The sequence below is a fragment of the Dacryopinax primogenitus genome (genome assembly GCF_000292625.1).
Source record: "Dacryopinax primogenitus strain DJM-731 SS1 chromosome Unknown DACRYscaffold_23, whole genome shotgun sequence".
Taxonomy (NCBI): Eukaryota; Fungi; Basidiomycota; class Dacrymycetes; order Dacrymycetales; family Dacrymycetaceae; genus Dacryopinax; species Dacryopinax primogenitus.
Genome location: NW_024467220.1, coordinates 626,118 through 647,715, shown reverse-complemented (window position 1 = coordinate 647,715; position 21,598 = coordinate 626,118). Strand labels below are relative to the sequence as shown.

The 21,598-nt window shown below is 52.5% G+C and overlaps 7 protein-coding genes across 7 annotated transcripts; 3 read left to right on the top strand and 4 right to left on the bottom strand.

The window, feature by feature from the left end:
* Positions 1 to 4,696: 4,696 nt before the first annotated feature.
* On the top strand, positions 4,697 to 6,534 carry DACRYDRAFT_112003 (MFS general substrate transporter; the record flags this gene model as incomplete). Its single annotated transcript, XM_040769325.1, has 6 exons — positions 4,697 to 4,909; positions 4,965 to 5,009; positions 5,061 to 5,230; positions 5,286 to 6,159; positions 6,205 to 6,455; positions 6,507 to 6,534. The coding sequence occupies 6 exons, from the start codon at positions 4,697 to 4,699 to the stop codon at positions 6,532 to 6,534; spliced, it is 1,581 nt and encodes a 526-aa protein (XP_040624367.1).
* Positions 6,535 to 10,334: 3,800 nt separating this feature from the next.
* On the top strand, positions 10,335 to 12,129 carry DACRYDRAFT_25193 (uncharacterized protein). Its single transcript, XM_040774053.1, has 2 exons — positions 10,335 to 10,790; positions 10,844 to 12,129. Exons 1-2 carry the CDS (start codon positions 10,384 to 10,386, stop codon positions 11,916 to 11,918), a joined length of 1,482 nt encoding a protein of 493 aa, XP_040624366.1. The 5' UTR covers positions 10,335 to 10,383; the 3' UTR covers positions 11,919 to 12,129.
* A 933-nt stretch (positions 12,130 to 13,062) lies between these two features.
* DACRYDRAFT_59339 (uncharacterized protein) lies at positions 13,063 to 13,884 on the bottom strand (the record flags this gene model as incomplete). The annotated part of the gene is made up of 3 exons (XM_040775553.1): positions 13,063 to 13,229; positions 13,287 to 13,629; positions 13,696 to 13,884. The coding sequence occupies 3 exons, from the start codon at positions 13,882 to 13,884 to the stop codon at positions 13,063 to 13,065; spliced, it is 699 nt and encodes a 232-aa protein (XP_040624365.1).
* A 343-nt stretch (positions 13,885 to 14,227) lies between these two features.
* Positions 14,228 to 16,317, bottom strand: DACRYDRAFT_112000 (uncharacterized protein; the record flags this gene model as incomplete). Its single annotated transcript, XM_040769324.1, has 4 exons — positions 14,228 to 14,748; positions 14,798 to 14,969; positions 15,019 to 15,861; positions 15,925 to 16,317. 4 exons carry the CDS (start codon positions 16,315 to 16,317, stop codon positions 14,228 to 14,230), a joined length of 1,929 nt encoding a protein of 642 aa, XP_040624364.1.
* Positions 16,318 to 17,080: 763 nt separating this feature from the next.
* DACRYDRAFT_119544 (uncharacterized protein) lies at positions 17,081 to 17,715 on the top strand (the record flags this gene model as incomplete). The annotated part of the gene is made up of 2 exons (XM_040770818.1): positions 17,081 to 17,500; positions 17,569 to 17,715. The coding sequence occupies 2 exons, from the start codon at positions 17,081 to 17,083 to the stop codon at positions 17,713 to 17,715; spliced, it is 567 nt and encodes a 188-aa protein (XP_040624363.1).
* Positions 17,716 to 18,258: 543 nt separating this feature from the next.
* DACRYDRAFT_119543 (uncharacterized protein) lies at positions 18,259 to 20,299 on the bottom strand (the record flags this gene model as incomplete). The annotated part of the gene is made up of 6 exons (XM_040770817.1): positions 18,259 to 18,728; positions 18,798 to 18,969; positions 19,018 to 19,578; positions 19,638 to 19,746; positions 19,797 to 19,897; positions 19,949 to 20,299. 6 exons carry the CDS (start codon positions 20,297 to 20,299, stop codon positions 18,259 to 18,261), a joined length of 1,764 nt encoding a protein of 587 aa, XP_040624362.1.
* A 253-nt stretch (positions 20,300 to 20,552) lies between these two features.
* On the bottom strand, positions 20,553 to 21,502 carry DACRYDRAFT_25191 (uncharacterized protein). The gene is made up of 4 exons (XM_040774052.1): positions 21,312 to 21,502; positions 21,132 to 21,204; positions 20,968 to 21,066; positions 20,553 to 20,912 (listed from the first exon to the last, which is right to left on the bottom strand). The coding sequence occupies exons 1-4, from the start codon at positions 21,477 to 21,479 to the stop codon at positions 20,809 to 20,811; spliced, it is 444 nt and encodes a 147-aa protein (XP_040624377.1). The 5' UTR covers positions 21,480 to 21,502; the 3' UTR covers positions 20,553 to 20,808.
* Positions 21,503 to 21,598: the final 96 nt, after the last annotated feature.

The following is a 21,598-nucleotide window of genomic DNA, read 5'->3' as shown; positions in this document are numbered from 1 at the left end:
CCTGTGCATGGCTGTGCATGACCTCATATGACCTCATCCTTGGTCATATGACCTGATCACCTGACTAGGCTGAGTAAGCAAGATGTTCTAGCAGGTTCCACCACAGAGGTATAAATATAAGGCCTACTCTGCCTGGGACTGTCTCTTCAGACTTGGTCTCTTAGGATCATCCACAGGTACCTATACTGTAGATAGGTCTTAGTCATCAGGTCTACTCCACTTCCTTGTTGCCTGCTTAGACTCTTGGCACTCTTAGGTGAGCAGACTTAGTCAGCCTGTGTTGCCCTAACAGTAATCTGATTAGTCATACATAGTCTACAGTGCACTGGCAGGCTTCAAGTGAGGAGCAAAACCTCAATGCTCCAAGCCCTCTATGATTGCCTCATTCCTCACCTTGATCACCTCGTCAAGGAAGAACTCAAATTGAATGGCACTCATATCTCAAAGCTGACCCTGATACTTGCATATCCATGCATTGGTCTGCTTGCATGCCAAGGAGTTGAACATCCAGGTTTTGGATGCTGGATCATACAACTCAGGGAAAGATGCCGGATTGCAGTGAGTGCTGCAATAGATGTTGTTGTCTGCATGCTTTGCCTTGTAGTGGAAGACATCCACCACAAGGGCAGTCTCCTTGAAGTGCTTGGCTTCTGGTCAGCCTACAAGATATTGGCCTAGAGTGCAGTTGTTGTCAAAGAACAACACCTCAGGCATGGCCTTGCATGTGAGGAATATGGACATGAGGAAAGGCTGAGAAGTGAAAGGTTAGTGTTTGCTCTACAGATGCATGAACTTTGCTGACTGCAACTGAGGACATGCCCTCTGAACCATAGAAGGTTGCCTGAGCAAGTACAATGCCACATGGATGGACCACAAGCTGTTTGTTGTGTGTCCTGTGCCTGCCAAAGTGCAAGCCTTTGTACTTAGGCTTGGCAGCAGCCTTGCTCCTTCTCCTTCCTCTTCTCTTTCCCCTTTGCCGGCCCTTCACCAACCGGTAGGGTTTCCCCATTGTCCGGAAACTGCACCTGCAGTTGCACCTGCTCGTCCTGCGCCTTGTCCTGTGCCTTGTCCTCCTTGTCCTCCTTGTCCTCCTCCTCCTGCTCAGCTGGTCTTGGGTGATAGTGGCCATGGCCAATCTCATTGCATTGGTATGCCTCACATCAATGCTGTTGGAGCAAGGCATACAAATTGCCAGCAGCACAGTATGCTGTCTCTCGTGCAGCATGCTCTTCCAGATCACAGGTCTGCATGTCCAGTTGTGTAGGAGCATTGCAGCCTTGGAAGATGCAGATGTATTCAAGATGGGTGTGGGGAATGCAGAAGCAGGTGCAAGAACTAGGAAGAGGGAGAGGACAGTTGTGGACAGCGCAGCATGGGTGGCCAATAGCTATGCCATCTGTGATGTCACAACTCATAATGTCTGTAGAGGTTGAGTAATGCAACTGGATGATTCAGTGCACTCACAGGGATGCCCATTGTGCTGGATGGTCTTGGTGCACTTGGAGCACACATGTGCCCAGTGGGGCTGGCTGGTGTAGGCCATGAAAGCATTGCGCTCTTGCATGGTGTATTTGAGTCAGTCATACTGGTGCTGGGCATCATTGGGAAGGTGGAGAATGCTGCCCTGCTTGGCATGGTGGAGAAGCAAAGCATAAAGGTCAAAAAGGTTGGATATACTTTCACCTCAAAGGAGGGATGGGCAATATTGACCTTGCTGCCTGACGCTGGCATTTGCCAGCATCAGGTTGTATATGTCTGCATTTGCAGATGAGGATGCACTATCCCTGTGTCAGTCTCTGCTAGTCCTAGGGATGATGACACACTTGGCAAGAAAAAAGAAGAGATTGCCATCCAGCAGCCCCTCTGGGAAGAGGTACACACTAGAGGGGAGGGAAGGAAAGGGAAGAACAAATGGATAGATGTGCATACTGGGTGTGGATGGTCTGCATGCGAAAGAGACAGAAGAGATGGTCTTCAAAAGCCATGTGCTTTTCAGCTTGAAGGACAGATGGCATGCTGCTGTAGTAGACCTGAACCTCCTCTGCTGCTTGCTTCTCATGGTAGAAGTTGAGGTAGTAGGTCGTCCTACATATCCTGCAGTGCAAGAATATGAGGATGATGGGGATTGTACCCTGGGCCAGCATGTACAATGTGGCAAAGTGCTGGTTGTGAAGGGTCAACATGGCATGCATGCCAGTGCAAACATGGTGGGGACAGGCATCCCTAAGGCATATTTGGGTCAGGGGGTAGAAATGTTCGATGCCTAGTAGTATATAGATGAATGGGAGATAAGGGAATGAAAGGAGGAGCTCACCCAGGTTGTATTTCTGCACAAAGCGCACAAAGAAAGGGAGGGGATCTACCAGAGGGCCAGTAGGACACATAGGATCCCTGTCAGGTGTCCAAGCAGTCCACTGAAGAGCTTACCAGAGGACAGGAATGTGCCCTGGTGGGAGCCCAAGTGAATCAGAGAGGAAAGCTGTGATGGTGTTCAGTATTGCAGCCAGGGGAGTGTTGAGGTGTTTGATGCCAGGGATTTCTTGCCAGGTGATGCATGTTTGGAGGTGCTGGCAGAGGGTGATGAAGAGGAGGGCTTGCTGGATGGTGAGTCACAGCAAGGACTCGTGTGCTGCCAAAAGCTGGTGAATGAGGTTGAGGAGTAACATGGTGGGTGGGGGAGTTGGTATGAGGAGAGGAGGGGAGGGGAGTCAAGGGAGGGAGGAGTCAGTGAGGGGAGTCAAGGGAGGGCAGAGTCAGTGAGGGGCAGTGGATTGGCAGCAAGCTCGGCTGGTTGGACAACAATGAGCATGACTGGTGCCATTTGTTGGGTATAGTAGATAACTGGTGACAATGTACATAATGTAGGAGTACAATGGAATAATATTATGTCAGCTGAGTAAGATATGTACAGTAAGCAAAAAACACTGCCACGTACCCCGTCCAGAGTCCAGAGTCCAGAGTCCAGAGGACCCTGCCCCAAAACTCGTATGTACTGCCGCTTATGATTTTGACGTCGTTTATGTCTAGCCTTCTTTGCTCCAGTCCTCCGAAGCACTCTTTCAGAATGTTGGTTGGTCACAAGCGGCACTTTCGATATGGATTTGACTCGCAGCTTGCTCCCGTGGCGCATTCAATTTATCTTATGCTATAGTTGAAGGCGATAAGCATCTAATGGTCTTGTTTGGCTATCAGTAGGATCCTGCCATGGCCCGGAACCAGCCGGCGTACAGATTATCAACAGTCCTATTCTGCGCAGGTGACGTTTCTGGAGATAACCTTCTTTCAGAGGAATCCCGCACCATTTGATGTCTATGGAAACTGTTATGCGATCCGTCTGTCTAATCTGAGCCACCCACGTGCAAGTCATCGACTGCAGCACTGCGGTACATGACAGTTCGGGGTTGCATATTCTCAGGACCAGGAACCGCATTCATGTGAGGTTCCACCTTGCTTGTTTGAATTATATCGAAGAGGTAGCTCATTTTCTGCTGTCAGGGCAAGGGGCTGATAAGCCCCCCCGGCCACCAGAAAATGTGGATCAACTTCAACATGCGACACTGGCGGCCCTGTGGAGCCCAATGTTCCCGCCTTTCAATCTACTGGCCGCTATCGGTAAGTGGATTTAGGAGGTGTATCGGGCCTCCACAGTGGAGGTGAAATAGACTTACGTCCCACCAGCATATCTCCGTTGGCCACCCGCTGCTCTCGAAAGTGTTTGAAAAGGATTCAGACCGCTGCAAAACCGAAGTTCTGCTATAGGGTTAATATATCAGCAGTACACTCTTCCATTTGCATTTGAGAGTGTCCTTATCGGATTCTCCGTTGAATGCACTGGCGATGCAAGGCATTTCAGCGTATGACGATCACCTTCCCAATTTGATCACATAAGCGGCTCACAGATCGAATTACGTCACTTCTACAATAAGCCGACCGTACAGTGCTGCCAAATGAAGGGACTTGAACAGCCGTCTGTACGATCGAGTTGCGCAGTCACAAGCTCTAACCGACAATATAACCAAATAAGGAGCTCCGGACCCATCGGCTGGGAAAGACGCGGTTTGCAAGCATGGGCTCCACGACATGTGTCGGAGATTGCTCGACTTCTCCGAGCTTCTCTTATCAGTGCGGGGAATGTGTTAAAGACGTCGGTCTGAGAGCCTGTTCACACCGGTAGTCGTCATCAGGTGAAGGCTGTCCTTTGCCCTGTTGCTATGCGATTTATATTAAGAATAACCCAGATTTTTCCATTCGCTCGACCCTTATTGATGTATTAAACTGGCCGTCGGAATGGGCTGGTTCGGCCACCGGGTTTCTCTAGGATCGGCACAGTGGGACAGATAACGAGCTCCACAGCCACCGGTTGGGTCCACGTGGAGTCACGCTCTATCAACATTGTTCTTGCTTCTTGTCATCAGATGGGTACACTTTGTCCTCCTTCCTCTGGCGGCCTGACTGTCATGTCACATGGAAACCACCGCGTATACATTTTGGGAGCATTGCCCGAAGATGATAACGAACCGCAATGATAGATGGACCATGGCCCCTGTGCGGATTTTCGAAGGATATCGGAGCGTGCCTTGCTGTCTGAATGCAAACGATCATATATTAGCGCAGCCAGGCTGCTCTTGCTCTCTTAAGCGCACACGCCCCTGCGTTCTGAGTCTTCAGCGCGCTGTGCTCTTGAATTCCTCTGATCATGTCTGCCCCCGGCCCAAGTCCGATCATTGAGGACGTTATCGACCCGATCGATGAGAAGAAAGAGTTGGAGGCGGAGGCTGGAGTCAAGGCCGTTCCTCACGACGATCGCAGTGATACGGATACCACGGATGTCGATGACGCGCTCAAACTGGTTGGCATTGAAGCTCGTCAATTCGACGAGAAGTATTACCGAAGGCTCCGTCGCAAGATTGTAAGAATCCATGTCCTTCTGGTGGTTTACTTTGACGACTTATCTCGGACAATAGGACTGGCACATCATGCCTATCCTGATCGCTGTGTACTTCACTCAGGTATGCTTGGTATATTGCGCACATTTTCCTGCATTCACCCCCGCTCGCAAGTTCCTAGACAAGAATATCCTGTCCTACGCGAGCATCATGGGCTTTCCTGTTACCGGCATCTGGTATAATGATGTCGCTCAAGCCTTCTATATGGGCTTCATCGTATGGATGTTCCCTACTCAATATTTGGGACAGAAGTTCCCCTTGGCAAAATACCTTGGTGCCCACATGTACGTTCATGGGTTTTGTTGTTCTTCAATGAATGCTTCATGACAAACTTCGCAGTATCATCTGGGGTGTCCTTATCTGCCTGCACGCAGTCTGCTACAACTTCTCCGGATTCTATGCGCTCCGTTTCTTCCTCGGGATGCTGGAGGCCTGTGTGTCGCCTACGCTCATCCTCATTGTCAGTATGTGGTATAAGCAGAATGAGCGAGCTTCACGTATCGGCTGGTTCTATGCGGGTAACAGCAGCACGTCTATCATTGGTGGCGCTATTGCGTACGGCATTACGAACTACAATGGCCCCATTGCGCAGTGGAAACTACTGTACATCGTCCTTGGCATCATGGCTATCGCCGTTGGTACTTGGGTTGTCCTATTGCTCCCCGATTCCCCTGTCACGGCTCGCTTCCTTACCGAAGAGGAAAGAATCGCCGCCCTCGAACGCGTTCGTTTGGATCAGGCCGGCACCCACAACAAGCACATCAAGAAGTATCAAGTCAGCGAGACGTTCAAAGACATACGCACTTGGATCATGATTCTGATTATCCTCTGTATCGGCATTCCAAATGGCGGGAACAGTGCTTTTAACAACATCATTACGAAGAGCTTCGGCTGGACCAGTCAACAGGCACTCTTGCTCGGCATGCCTTCGGGTGTGATTGCAGGTGTTGCTGTGGTCGGTGCTGGTTATCTATCCGACTACTTTAAGGACCGTATGACCCTCATTCTCCTCTTCACGATCCCCAACTTGGTGGGTATGATCATCATGACCACGATGCAATACTCGGGGCTTCGTGGTGTCCTCCAATTCGCTTCGTACCTTGGAAGTCTCTCCGCCCCAGGCTTCCCTCTCTGCTACGCGTGGAACGCTAGCAATATGTCCGGTCATACCAAGAAAGTCACCGCCAATTCCGTGACCCTGTTTACGTTTGGCGTGCGCTCTTAGAATTTACCCACGACTCCTCTAACTGTTTCACAGGCGGGAAGTGTAGTCGGGACGTATATCTTTTTACCTCAAGACGCCCCTGGCTACATCTCCGGAAAAGCGGCTATTGTAATCCTGACCGCCATCATGATGCTTTGCAATGTACTCATGGCTTGGATTAATGTTCGCGCGAACAGGCAAAAGCGGGCTCAGTTGGCCGCCATGGCCCAGGAGAAGGGCTGGACTGAGGCAGACATTGAGAGGGAGCGCGAGAAGGCTGCGTTCCTGGACTTGACGGACAAGGAGTAAGTTGTCTTCCATTTTCTCAGGAACAGAATGGCTGACCTCATTGCTAGGAACGTCTTCTTCACCTACACTCGGTGAAAAACTGCACGCGATGTCGCGCTATTGTCTCTCTATTTTGTAACAAAATGGATTCTTCTGTACTCCTCTCATTGCGAAGGTTGTCGTGCGATGTGCTAGACGGTGTGGTCGTAAGGCGTTGATACGAAAGTGGACCAAGTGAGCGGACCGAAGATCGAGCCGAATCTTTGTACATTGAGGGAAGAGGGCTCAGGCGTCCCATTTGGTGAGCCTTAACGAAGCCGATCGGGATGAAATAAGCGCCTCGGTGGCTTTGTCAAAGTGAGGCAAACTCTTCCGGATGACCGCAATCAGTTCCCCAAAATATTATGCCGAAAGACTGCTCTTTTAGATACACAACAACTCGGATTAGAAACGGCTTCGCCGTCGTTTGCAATCCGCGACCTAACGAGATGTATCGACATCGTTCGCACGATAAGGATAGGCTCTCCCCACAGAGAGCCATGTGAGCTTCGAGAACCCTAAAGTAGTCCCGCGCTTCCTTAAATTAAACGGAGGCAGGGGCTTGTTGTGACTGGTTGCTACCACCATCTTGTCACCTTAACAATCTTGAAGCGACGTGTTTCCTCAGAATTCGCTCCAACAAGTCGATATTATGGGATCTGCTCTTCGGAGTTGTTTAGTGGCGTCTGGAAATGCGGCCTCGCGCCAAGCTACGACCCAAGATGGAACACGACCTCATGGGTGAAATGCATCTCTGAGTTTTTACTGTGATGATCGACTTGACAATAAGTTATTGTTTTCGCTCAAGGAGTGGTATTTGTTGGCGCTCACAGGTCTGTGGATGATCCGGCCATGGAGCGCTTCTTGAAGGACAATGAGGGACTCATCGCACTCGGGAGAGCTTGATATCGGCCGCGTCATCCACTCGTGGTATCTCCCGCAGAACGGGTGCGCGATAATCAATCTGGCACGAACTCAAATTCTATCAGGTTGGGGAACCGCTTGCTTGGCTCAAGTTCACTTGGGCGATGACCCTGGGATTGCCGAACGGGGTGATGCCATCGTTTGGGAACCTGGTGATAAAGCCGTTCGGGTTTATGTTACAGTACCCGAATTTGAAATGGACAGAGGAGCGATTTCCGCCCACTCAGACCTGATTCTCGGGTTTGTCAGCCATTATGACTGGTCAGATGACGTTCTGGCGCTTGTCATCCTTCTTTCGCTGCTCTGTACGGCGTTGACGATGGCGATGCAGGTTCGAGAAACAAAAAAGGCCTCTTGATCTCAGTGCGTTCAAGGCATAAACTAACCAGGGGTTACGCATGGGAGGGGGGGGGGGGAAGCATCAATGGGCACGAGCGCCTGGAAGATCAATCAACGCGCAGTCCTGTCCAGGTTGGGCGGCGGAAATACTTTGTGGAATTGTTTCTTTTCCGCCGACGCATCAGAATGAAGTCCGGTAAGTCATTGCTTGCTCTTGTATATTGTTTTTGTATACACCGGCGTGAAGGAAGAGTCAATGCTTTTTGTTCTGAGGATGGACTAGGTGAATCCGCTCTTGATGTCGAGTGCGAATCCGTCCGAACGCTCGCGTGGCCATGAAAAGCCTCGGCTTAGGGACGACCGCGTACACAGCCACTCGGCATTGATCCCTGGCCTATCAGCGTGCGAAGGAGCCGTTAGTCATGGGCCAGTGCCACCGGTCTGCGGCGTGGATGCTGCTGGACCGTCAACCACTCTCTTCTCCCGTACGACCACGGACTGTAACTCTCTATTTCTTACCACCACTTCCTACTCACTTGTTGGACGTTCTCTCAATAATCACTCCGTACCTCCGCAATGTCGACCCCAAGAGAGGACAACACTCACGACGACCACGAGACTCAGTCGCATATAGGCGCTTCTACTGGTCTTTTGTCCTCCGATCCACCACCAGCGCCGAATGCAAGCAATCCTTCTAATCCCGCTGGCACATCCGACACAGATCACGCTCATCGAGATGGCTCAGGCCAAGTCCAACCGTCTCAGGGGCCACAGCCTATGCCTCAGCTGGCACTCCACCCTACCGGCATCGAAAGCTTTTTCGCACGGATTGGAGAGATGGTCGAAGCCGTCGCGCGTGCAACGGCTCCATCGCTCGCTACAGAAGGCGTGTCTGATGGTCCCTCGGACTTTCGCGATCAGCAAGGTGATGCGGTAGGAAATGCGGGTGGACGGGCTGTGCGTCGTGTTTCACTCTTTCCCTCAGGCATACACTTACAATTCCTCGGACAACCTGCTTCTCTTGACCCACCACCTCCGTATACAACCGCTACCCTCCTTCAGGCTTCAGACTTTATGGAACGTATGAATCGAGCTATGCAAGACTCCCTTGCAGCACATCTTCCTCTGGAGGGGGAGAGGACGCACATAATGCCGATCCCTATGCTCATGACCTCAAATGGCCCCTTTGCGTCTCCACATCCTAATCGTGTAACTCGCCAGTTCACACATACTACTTCAGATGGACAAGCCCAGAACCTCCTCGTTGACATGTCCATTCAAGCTGTGCCACTTACCATGCCTCAACCACCAGTCGCCAACCGCCTTCCACCTCGTCCTGGAATGGGCATGATGGGGTCTCTCGATACTATGGATCTCGGTCGTGCTGCAAATGATAGGGATGCAATGCTGCGAAACGTGGCGCGACAAGCAGCCAGTCTGGTCCAAGCTGCGCAAAGGGATTGGCAAAGAACAGAGCAGGAGAGAAACTCTGAAAACACGCGCGAAGACGACGAGCAGAGGCACAGGCCGAGTACTGCGGAAGCTACGCAATCGAGACCTGACCAGGCAGATACTGCCGGGGTGCGTCTACCCATCCCAGAACACGCGGGTCTATCAGCGACACTCAACAACCATGAAGAACCTGCTTCCCGATTCTTCAATGACATATATGCGGGGATTATGGCCGGTCTTGAGAATCGAGACGCCACCGTTGACCTTGATCAACAGAGGGAGAGAGGCGACGGAGTCCCACAAGCAGCGGACAACGCGAACCAGTCCGATATCGAGATCGACATTACCGATTTCATGTTCACGATGCCTTTCCACCCAGAGAATGGTGCTCCCATTTTCAACGCGCTAAATGTCCCTGGAATACCAGGCATTGGTAGTACTCAAGGATCAATGAACGTCACTCAGCCCACAACCTCGACACCAGCGGCTCCGCAATCCGGTACTGAGAACAACGCCTCCCCGCCTGCCTCAAATCCGAGCACTGAGAATCGATGGGGTGGCTATCAGCTTCCTGAAGACCAGCCTGGCTTCGCTTTGGAAGGTGTTGTTGTCTATGACCTTGACGGATTTCACAACAGCTTCAACATTCCAGCTCCATCTGTTTCACCTTCAGCCACGCCCAACGTCCCTACACCTCAGGCCGGAGCAGACCGCGTCGACCGCGCACCGCAGGGCGACATCCCCGCCAACTTGCCTGCCTTTCCGTTCCGCATTCCCAGCCGGCCACGTTCGGCGTCTCCGCCTAGGAATAACCCCCTCTTTCCCGAGTTCCGCCACATGCCCTTCCGTATGCCGAATCCCGACTTCACAACGGGGAATACTGATGCCACCGCTGGCGCTCCTTTGGGTCCTGGCACGAGTGGTGGAGAACAAGGTAGACCGATGCGACCGCTACCACGGTCGGCTAGTGCAGGCTCGGGTCCATCTGCTGGTCCGGGCACCGATGAGCAACGCGGACGTACAGTCGTGTTCGAAGACATACCCCTATTCAATATCCGCATTCCGATTCCCCACGGAATGGCTGCGGACGGCACGCCAGCTGATCCTGCGCCAAACGGCCAACCTAGACCAAATACCAGCAATAATGGCGCATCCAGCTTGCCTCAAATCTTGCGCTTTTTGACGCAGGCGATGAATAATGGGATGCCGAACTTTTTCGCCCCGGTACCGCCCGACTGGGGCCGTGCTCGTATCCTACTCGAAGCATTGGCTGTTGTTGGTCCTGGTCTTCTCAGGAGGTTGGATAGGGTTGAAGAAGGTGGAGGGGGGAAATGCGCGGTGTGTTGGGCGTATCTCCGAGATAAACCGGATGTGGATGATGAAGAGTCCGGAGTGTCCGGCACGGCGCCTCGCGTAGATGGCCAGCAACAGTCTTCCACTGGAGCAACCGGGACGGCTGGCCGGCCCCACCAAGCTGAGAGACATCCACCTTTCCCAATTGACGAAGCGACCGTTCTAAGCTTGCCATGCACGCATACTCTACACGCGGCTTGTATCTATCCTTGGTTGGGGAATCACACTACCTGTCCTGTCTGCCGGTGAGCCAACTTCAAGCTCTCAATTTGATGTACCTATGCTGACATCATACCAGGTTCGATCTCGATCCCGACTCACTTACATTGAGGCGCAATCGCCCTCGCACTGATACTCCGGTACCCAATCCCACCAATGGAACCGATGCTCCTGGACTTCCCGGGTTCATGTTCGATACTATGCTGGAGAACTTATTCGGTGCTGGTCTGGTTGCTCACCCTGATCAGACACTGGATAACAATTCTGCACCAGCTGAGGAAGATGCCCAGAACTCTGCTGAACCGGGTGAGACAAGAACGACTCGGAGCACGCATCAAATCATGCCTGGGATGTGGTTGACTGTCGAGAGCGTGCAGCACGTGATGCCGGTTGGCGCTATGGGCGCTATTCATACCAACTCAGGGAATCCTGTGGAGCATCGAGCTGCGCAACCTGAGTCTGAGCCTCGGACTCTTCCAGCTACGAATATCCCGGTCACGCATCCTCCAGTTCAGCCGTCTCCCGCTGTGCACGTGCATGCGGCTGGCCCTCGAATGCCGATTCCGCCTGCGATGGTTCCATTCTTGAGAAACCTTTTGGGCCCGGAACAGGGTGAGATCCCAGGCCCAGATGGACCGCCCATAGCCCGTATAGGTGGTGCAGCCTCCCCAGCGGGTCACTCCATCATCATCGCGGGCCCTGGCATCCCGGATCCTGCTGTGCAAGCTCCCCCCTCTACCAGCGCGGCAGCTAGCACACCCACGAGTCGTGCGTCTACGCCCTCTCGTCCCCGGAAGCGCAAGTACACTGCTCCTTCTGGAGCCCAAACCCTGAGGGAGCGGATCGAGGCGATGGAAGAGAAGGCGGGGTTGCGCTGCTCTGCTCCATCCTGCGCGTACGGACCGACGGACGAAGACGAGCTGAATTTCCTCACGATGGTGCAGCCTGCAAAGCACGGAATATCCAACGACAACTGCAATCACCACTTCCACGCTACGTGTTTGGTCACTGCATGTCGCGTGCAAGGTCACGAAGGCATTTCGTCCGGTGAGGGTAAGGTTGCCGTCACTTGTCCAATTTGCCGTGGTGAACATGGTGCTGGCTGGATTGATGAAGCCGTATGGGAAGAAGGAGAAGTAGAAGGCGACGTCTGAGCCTGATTTTCGTGGTCAAAGTTTGCACTCTTGTTGCGTTACATGTTTCAGCAATGGAGATTCCCAACATATGCGACTTCCAGGTGTGTCTCGCCCTCATTTATCATACCATCTCCAGCAATACCACCAATTCACGTATCCGCTCGGACCAGGGATAAGTTTGTAGGAAATACCGGAATATGTTGTACTATAGAAACTGTGATAGATTGCGATTGCCCCGTATGCGGTTCATATGGCCTCTCTAAGTTACATCGCACAAGCCAGGATAGTAAAATGAAGCCATGCACATGCGTGTTTAATGGCCGCAGGATGTAAACGAATCGTTTGCCCTTCTCTACCCAGCTTCTCGCACCATTGAGGAACCTTTCGATGGGGAAGGACAAGAGTGTCTGAGACAACCTCACTTTTGAGTGGACCAAGAAGACCACAACGACCACGGCCAGTATGCATGCTGCCACCAAGTCAAGAGCTTTCGGCGTATCGGAGGCTTGCACACAGATGCATCAAAGGATTACTTGGTCGGGTGATTGCAATGTGAAAAACGTACTGTCAGTACTCCGGCCTTGAACAGCAGAATGCACCAAACGAGAATGAAACATGGGGCCGCAAGTAAAATGCCGAGCACAAGAAGAGATCCAGAACACCATGACTAACAATCAACCTTGTTCAGGAGGCTGGAAAAAGCTTTCAGCAAGGAAGCGTGTTGTATGTAGCGGAGGGCTTGATTGTCGCGTGGGTGACGAGACGAAGGGAAGAGTTAGGCACAGCCGTTGTTCAAAAGGTCATTAACACAACGATAAGGCTGATAATGACCTGCATCTGGAAGAGGTTTCGAGATTGCAGAACAAACGATGACGTTGTGTCGTGCGGGGTCAACCCTTCTTAGGTCATGGTGGTCTTCCTTTCCCGGCCACGTTGTATTGTATATCGCCAATATGACAGCCTTCTTGGGCGGTTCAATAGGGTGTACCTGGTAACTCATTATACACATCATAAATCTGAGCCAAGGCACAAATGTGGGGAGAGAAGAACATATCTTTGACAAATATTGCACAACACTTGCACTTGATAAAGAAATGTCCGTCAACAGACTACCAGATCCAGCATCAACGATTTAGCATTCAAGACGACCATAAGATTCAGATTACACCCCTTCGAGGTCCTGTTCCGCATACGCGATCCTCCGCTTCAGGTCAACATTCTCCCGGATAAGCCTGTCGATCTGCCGATCTTGATCTCTGATCCTGATGCGCGCTTTGGCGAGACGCTTCGCGCTCTCTTCGTCAATCTCGCCCACACCGACGGCAACACCTAGACGAGAGATCAGCATTCAGGGATGAGATTGACACTGAAGATTGGATATCTCACCTCCCACAAGCTTGACAATTCGCCAGAACCGAAGGAGCACGAATAGCCCCGCTAGCTCTCTGTCACGCCCCCTGAGAACGACTTCTAGCACGAATGTCCCCAAGATTACGATTGCATCGACGCAATGCAGGGGCGCGTGTGCCACACCGTAAAAGGGGTCATAGAACTCCCAACCAAGTGCCCAGAACGAGAACGGAATTTCAAGCACGAAGATGGAAGAAATGAGGATGCTGGCGTATTCTGAAAGCTCGAGCGGGAGAGGGCGCTCCTCGGGAGGAGGACATTGAGTTTGGAGGAGAGTATATGCCAGATCAGCTACAACGAGTGAAGAATCGATGATGATCTACGAGGAGAGCACGTAATCAGACACATCAGGTTCACAAGCAACAAACATTGAGCATCAACTCACCAAGGTCAAGATGAACCAATGCATCCTCTTACTCTCGAGCTTCTCCGCAGTCCACATCCTCCACGTGAACTTCTCATTTTCCGCAACCTCATCGAGAGTTTCGTCCTCGGGATGTGCAGCTTCGATGTCGGCAGGTGGTGCGGCTTCAACAGTGCTTAAGAGAGGTTGTGTCTCTCTGGAGGACGACATGATTGACGTGGTATTCCCCAATACTCGACGGGGAAGGATAGTAACAAGAACGTTGTAACGCTCACACACGTTGGAGGCTAGCGCCCCTTCGGTGCCTGCCGCATAACATTTCTATTTTTGTGACTGATTCTGAGGGCTAATCACGTGTCGATCCCTCGCAAAACACCCATTCCAGTCCACGTCACAAGAACATTCTCATTTCTCTCTCAACAACGGCTGAGTCTTTGGAATTACATTATTCATCGCGGCACGAAGACAGTGCGACTGTTCTATGAGACGGGTATGAGAAGCAATGGAATCGACTGTCCCGGAAGTCCATGATGTATAAGTCTATCCTTGCACACTAATCCAACACTGTTGTCCGCACATCACACCCTCTAGCAGCCCTCTGATTGGCCACAGTACCCGATAAACTGCTGATGACATGCCCAGCCCAGTACGCAGCACGCACCATGACCAGTTGCTCGACAAGACTCACATAGTCTGTGAACATTGCACCAGATCCCAGGAGCTGCCGATCGGAGGGGGTGAGGAGGTCTGAGAAGAGGATGGCTCCTTGGGATTGGAGTTCTTTTAGATACGTAGTGTTCCGTTCATCCGTGGCAATGTAAAAGCTGTTGACCTCGATTAGTTCAGGAACGCGGTTTCGAACAACAACGGACGGGTCATCATCCTTTGGTGGCTGTTTTCCCACCCAATCTCTTGAAGGTTCCAAACCACCCACATCTGCAAGTTGGAAGTCTTGCCACTCCTTCTCCGCAAGTCCTCTCAGTATGCCACGTCCGTTGTTCAGTTGAAGTTTCACCCTCTCGAGATGGTCATGGAACTCGTTTGCCCCCTTCAGAGTCCACCCTAATCGCACGACTGCGAGAACATCAGCTTCTTCATACGGTGCACGGGACGGAGCACTGACAGTCTCCCCGCCGCATATGGACAGCCATCCACATCCTTCCTTCCACCCGCTGGGTCATCCGGTGAGCCACTCGCTCAGCGATGTCTTTCACCACCCTCGGAAACTGCATGTCCCGTAGGACGAGGCCTTGATATCGCGTCCTTGCCTCAGCAGAGGTAAACCGCATGCTGCCCTGTGAATCGGTTCAGGTCTTGCATTTTCCGAGAGTAGAGATCACTCACTGGTGGGTAGCCGGGATGGTGCTCCCCTTGCAGGCACAGAATGTCTGCGTCCACGCTATCGTATTCGTCTACCCACCCTTTCATCGATTCCCGTCTGACGAATGCCTGCTTGCCCTCGGTCATCACTTTGGTGAGGTACTGAAAGGTCGCAGTGTACTGGTATACCGGCGCAAGGTCGTACGGCTGGACGAGCTCGACGAGTGTTTCATCTTTCAGCAAAGAGTTACGCATGTCATCAGGGATCGACGCGGGAAGAAATTGGAGGACAGCATTCCGCACTGAGCCCCAGTCTCCCTCCGTACCATTAGCGCAGATCAAGTGCAGCCTTTCTCGGAGAGTGCCGTCCATCTCCCATCGCGTCTCTGTGACCGTCGGTGGCACTCGATCAACCCGAACACTGCCTCGAGGCTCATACTGATGAGGGGCAATGTACACCATGCTGAGCGGCTCATAATCTGGCGCCGGTGTGAGATATAGCTCTGGATCCCACTGCCCGTTCGTCTTCTCGATGGTTGGTGAAAGGCCTTGCAACAGCAAGAACTGGGTTATGGTAATGACCGAATAATGGTTGGGAAGATCGAACATAAGCTGAATGGGTAGTCGCCAGCCGTCCTGCTCCTCCGGAAGGTCGTTCCACTCTATGGAACCTGATTCACCGCGATCCACCGAGTGGGCGAATGCCGCACAAATCTCGCTGTGCAAAATTTTGGTTTCAATTCGAAGGAGTGAGAAACGAGCGTACTGCGGGAATTCGCAATCTCGCGCATAGATAAAGCTAGGGAGAACGAGCGTACGATTCAGCAGCTCAGCGTGGTTTATGGCGGTCTCGATGATATACCGCATCTGAGTAACATTATTGGTGAGCATTTCCTACAAGACAAAACAAACTCGGGAGGAAAGACGTACATTATTCCAGCCAAGCCATAAGCTCCAGTCGCGGACATAGTATCCTTTTGTGTGAGCAACCGTGTCCCTGGCCTCAGCAAGCGTCTTGTCAAGAATATGTCTTTTGCTATCTGATTGGGCGCCAATTTGCAGGGGGCTGGCAGTCGAGAACGCAAGTTCCTGACATCGCTCGACCACCTTTTCTTCTTCTTCTAGATGATGCGTATTTGGCGATGGACCGGATAGGGCTGGCAAGTGCCATGCTTTCCAGAAAGGGTTCCCCTCCGGTTTTGGCTTCTCGACATCGACGTGAACGAACCCTTCTCTCCATTGGAATACTACCTGGAGATATGACAGACCGATGAGGACAAACAGCACCACGCCCAGTATGATTGCTTTGAGCTGGCCGCGCATAGAGGGTTGTAAGTAATAAGCATAAACGCTCATTGGACCCCGGGCGCCATTTTCAGTTGAGGCAGAGACAGGTCAGTCAGCGTCAGGCGGCCCGAGGCCTGAACCCGGCGAGAAGGGCATATTAGCTCAGCACGTCACACAAGGGGCCGCCAAGACAAAAAGAACGCCGACAAGAGCGGAGAATTGCGTACAGGGCGAGGCTCTGCAGAGGTACGGTGGATGGTTCCTCAGAACGATTAAAAAAAGGGCTGCACCGACCAGTCGAGAACGTGATGAAGGGCGTCTCAGGCCCTGAGTGGCAGGTTACAAGCCTGTTTTTGGTAGACATTTTTTTTTAGAATGTCAACTTACCGACCCGATTAGTTTCCTGAGATAACCCTTCCTGTTTCCAGTGCCCTGGTTCTGTGCACGATGAACCGGCTGCCCCGACCAACGAGCATACACGAGATGAGTAGGATGTAGGTGTAGGACCGCGCGCGCAACGGAGGCAAACGACCCTGTTATCGGCCAATATAGCAATTTCTCCCAAGTCTGAACGTATGGGCTTACACCGAAGCACAGAGTATGATATATAATACAGTAAAAGATATGATAATATCACCCTACCACTAGCCCTAACCCTAACCCCTACCCCACCCTAACCTTAACCAACCCTAACCTGCTAGATGGGATCCTAACCAGTACCGTAACACATGGACGCAGTTTGCCTCCGTACCCAACGTACATCCGTCGCACCGTCGGCTTCTTCATTCCTAAAAGCGCCATGCTGGAATGGGCAGCCAAGCAAGTCCAGTCGGGAGCGGCAGATCGAGAACCGGGTTTCAAGGGACTGGCGCAGAACGTCGATTATATGGATGTGGTGACGGATATGTACTTCAACCGTTGGCTCACCTTCAAACTTGGCTGGGGCCACGGTTGCACAAAAGGCAACAAGTACATCGCAGCATTGTCGAATCAACGGCCAGGCAAGAAAGATTCCGAGGCCGTAATTATCCGTCGCATTGTCTGGATCGGGTACGGGCCCGACAGATTCCGCAAGTTGGACGAGGAGATGTTCGACACCTTGCAGGCCGAGGGGTTCAAGGACATCATGTTCGCCTCGCTGGATCCATCTGGAGCGGAGGGAGTTGACTCGCCAATAGCCAGAGGGAAGGAGCGCCTGAATATCTTGCGTAAAACCGAGGTGCGTACCTGTTATCGTTTTGCTTTCACGCCAGCTGATATGGTGTTTCAAGGGTTATCCTGTAGCAGACGACTTATAGTGAAGACTGCGGCTTAGAGAAGGTCGACAACAAGACCAAGGCGCAGTGCCTCGCCCAGATGGTTTTGTATATTGGCTCCCTACGTCAGAAGAGGGCGATCAACGGATTTCAAGAGTACCTCGTAGTGGCACAGTAACAGTCGTCTACAACCGAGAGGGTGTGCTCATTCACGAGATGATTCAGCAACGGACGAGTTCTACCAGCACCTCCAGGACCTCCTTGACGTTGCTCTCCACCAGATTCCGTTGTAATGAGACTTGTTTGTGCCTGCAGCACATAAAGTTCATGATGTCTAGCTAAGTAGGGCTAGAATAATCAAATCCCGATACGGTGTGCCTCGCTTTGGTGACAAAGTAAGCAACTTCAGCCAGCTTCTGTGCCTTTGAGTTTGAGCGGCTGGCCTCGGGCACCCCCCTTCCTCAGCGCTCTCTATCTATCCACGCGCGCACCCGGTGGCAGGTTACAGGCATGTTTTTGGTGGAGATGACAAAAATGTTGATCGTCAAGTTGCCGTAGTAAACTAGTATTGTTTCCTAGGCTAGCTCTTCCTTTGCGCAGTTTCCTCCTGTGCACGACGATCGAGAGACCTCACCCTGATGGGCACTCGGCGCCATTCCCGGCCAATCTCTCAATATCCAACATTAAGCACTTCCCCATACCGGTGTACAATACACAAATGCTACGAATCCATAGCCGTAGTCCTCTCCTCACACCCCCTCGCCGCCCTCGCATTCCCCACCGCTCCAGCCACACTGGTCAAAGTATTCCCGGTCCAATACGCTGCTCTCACCTGCATCGCCTGCTCTACAAGGCTGAGGAAATCGGTGAACAGGGCTTGGGGGCCTAGGAGCTGCCTGTCCTCGGCTGTTAGGAGGTCGGGGAGGAGGACGGCCCCCGCTCGCCGGAGCTTGGCTAGATGTGAGGGGGAACGCTCGTCTGTCGCTAGATAGAAGGAGTCTCCCTCCCCAGGTGGGTCGGTAGAGGACCAATAGAGGTTGGGGAGGACGTCGGCTACGGGAGGGAGATGGAAGTCTTGCCATCTTGTAGTGGAGAGGGAGGTGAGCAGCGCTCGCCCACGTGAGAGGGAGTTCTGGATCCGCTGGAGGTGCTGCTCTAGCGCTGGCGTTTGGGTCCAGGAGAACGTCGTGACTACAAACCATACGCGGGAGAGTCAGTACATCCCAATTCACTACTGTAACTGGGGAGGAAAGAGCATACAGTCCCCACGCCGCATATGAGCGGCCATCCACATCCTCCCACCCGTTCTGGTGAGCATACGCTCCGCTAGGCGGTCAGCGACGACGTCGACCGAAGGCGGGAAGCGCATCGTATAGAGGACGAGGCGGGCGTAGGCGTCTCTCGCTTCGGAGGCATGGAACCACATACTGCCCTAGGTAGAATAAGTGAGCATCGTTCCCGCAAGGGAGGGGGGACGTACAGGTCTTCGCTGATTATGCACTTCTCCCTGTAACCATACGACTTCCCCCTCCCCCTCCTCCCCGGGAAGCGAATAATCCTCCACCCACCCTCTCGCTTCCCTACGTCTCACAAACGCCTTGTACGGCGCTGTGAGTCGTTTACTCAGATCAGACGCGCGCAGGTGGTATGAATACACAGGGATGAGGTCGTACGGCTGCACAATCCTGATGAGGGTTTCGTCTGAGCTGGGATCGGGTGCTGGGGAGAGAGAGAGGACGCGGTTGACGACGTCTTGCACGCTATTCCACGCTAGGAGGTGCGTCCCGCTCCTCATCCTATCGAGTTCCTCCCGCAGGCTCTCGTTCCGCTCCTCCTCGGTCTGCGGAGGCAGCCGATCCAGCCGGAGGAACGAAGCCGGGTCGTATTCCTCGTTCGGGATACTGAGTAGCCCAACCCCTGGGAGGAGGTAGGAAGTGTCGAATTGTCCATCAGCTCTCTCTAGGCTTGGGGATAGCCCTTGCAGTGCTAGGAACTGGGAAAGGGTGATGACTGCTTCCGAGGGAGGGAGGCGGAACATCGTCTACCATGCAAACCCAATCAGCAAGTCCGCGAGTGCTTATACAGCAAAAGGGGGCATACGGAGACAGGCACGCGCCAGGCTTGCCTCTCTTCTTCTGGGTAGCGGAGGAACTCGTCCGATCCGGAAACAGTTCTGTCAACTTGCTGGGCGTAGGCGCCACATACTTCTCTGAACAGCGAACGGTGTTAGGTTTGCCTACGGGGAGGCGCGAGACGCACAGGGGGAAGTCACAAGATCGGAGGTAGACAAAACTTGGTAGTACGAGAGTCCGGTTCAGCAGCTGGGCCTGGTTGAGAGAAGTCTCGATTATATATTTCATCTGTGTGATGTTAGCTGAAATATCTTCCTAGCATGAGTGGGAAGGGCACACGTTGTTCCACCCTAGCCAGAGACTCCAGTCTCGTACGAAGAACCCCTGTGTCTGCTCTACGATTTGGCGCACTTCGGCGAGGGCGCGGTCCAGCGCATGTCGTTCTTCTAGCGCTCTTGGGGGTTGCACAGAAGGACAGAGCGGGAAGGTGTCGTTCGTTCCTCCCTCGGTGGCAGTGAGGTGTTGATTCCCTATCCCATTTCCTACGATGTTCCTAAACTTTGTCTTGCTTGATTTCTTGAGGATATGGTGCTGATGAGGCAGAAAATGAGCGAGAGAGAGAACGAGTAAGAGCAAGAGGAGGAATGGTAAGATGAGCAATAAGCGTGCAGTTATTCTCCTTGGGGACATTGCGCACGTCGAGTGCAGGTGATATAAGGTGTTGGAGTGTTATTGTTATATTCCCATGATGCTGTCGTATGCCCGCACAGGAAAGGAGAATTATGGTCCATATTCGGTGGCTTGGCTTTGATGAACGACGCGTGCTTCGAACACTTTTAGCGTCAACAAGCTTGGCAGGGTCCACCTTATCTTTCTCGTACACTGCTGACTTCTACCATCATCTCCAGCTCATCATCAACATCATAAGCCATTTGCATAATGGGTGAGTGCATCTCCTTTTCATTCAACATGATGAGTCCTTGTTCCCTATTACATGACCTGCATTACAGCAGAAGGATTCAAACACGGGTGTTCACCTCTATCCTCTCCTTCTCACACAAGCTGACCGCTTTCCAGATATGACACGATCCAAGCGGTCCCAGGCCTTAGATACATTTTCAATAATCTATCATCTGTCACTCGCAACCATTTTGCACGCATATGCATACCACTGTCCCCACCGAGTTGAGCCGAAATCCTTACAGCTCGTCCTTCTCCGGAGCGCGGTTCTTGATCCCCAACAGCTCCACATCAAACACCAGCGTTGCCCCTCCCGGAATCTTCGCCCCAGCGCCCCTCGAACCTACCAATCCTCAGCCCCTCTAATCCAAGGATCATGCAGAAAGAAGTTGACGTACCATAAGCCATATTAGCGGGGATCGTCAGCCTGCGACGCTCGGTTATGCACATGTCTTTGAGCCCTTCTTCCCAACCTTTGATCACTCGGCCTTGCCCCACTATGTACATCCATCAGTATCCGGTGTGGTGTTCAAGCCCCTGTATTGGATGGGAGGAAACGTACGTGTAAATTGGAAGGGAGAGTTCCGATCGCGCGAACTGTCGAACTTGTTCCCGTTGCTGGCTAACGTGCCGGTCTATCCAAGCTCAGCACTTTGCCACCACACCAATACGTTCCCAATCATATGCAACGTTCCCCGAAAGATACACCAGAAGCAGAGTAGGAGGATAATAGGACACGCACATAGTGCATACTCATTGCATCCCCATTCCTGCTCTGGATCGGGCATTCCTCAGGCTTGAAAATCACATCAATTTTGAGTTCGTCCACCTGCCCCGGCTCGCCAGGTTGGGCCAGGACAGAGCTGAATAAGACGAGAAGGGAAAGGAGCGGGAGGAGGGAGAACTGCATGCTGGGTCGTTGGGTCGTTGAGGTATGGAGCTGGGGACGCGACGTGTCTATCGGCCTTAAATTGGGCTTATGGCCGATACGGCACAGCCCCCCAATCCGTGAGGGAAAGTCAAAACTGT

Bases quoted from the DNA above. Each gene is read 5' to 3' on its own strand.
- DACRYDRAFT_25193 (XM_040774053.1), top strand. From the start codon at position 10,384: ATGAATAATGGGATGCCGAACTTTTTCGCCCCGGTACCGCCCGACTGG. The intron at 10,791-10,843 runs GTGAGCCAACTT...ACATCATACCAG, and splicing joins ACTACCTGTCCTGTCTGCCG to GTTCGATCTCGATCCCGACT.
- DACRYDRAFT_25191 (XM_040774052.1), bottom strand. From the start codon at position 21,479: ATGCAGTTCTCCCTCCTCCCGCTCCTTTCCCTTCTCGTCTTATTCAGC. The intron at 21,205-21,311 runs GTGCGTGTCCTA...GAGCTTGGATAG, and splicing joins ATGCAATGAGTATGCACTAT to ACCGGCACGTTAGCCAGCAA. The intron at 20,913-20,967 runs GTACGTCAACTT...GAGGATTGGTAG, and splicing joins CCCCGCTAATATGGCTTATG to GTTCGAGGGGCGCTGGGGCG.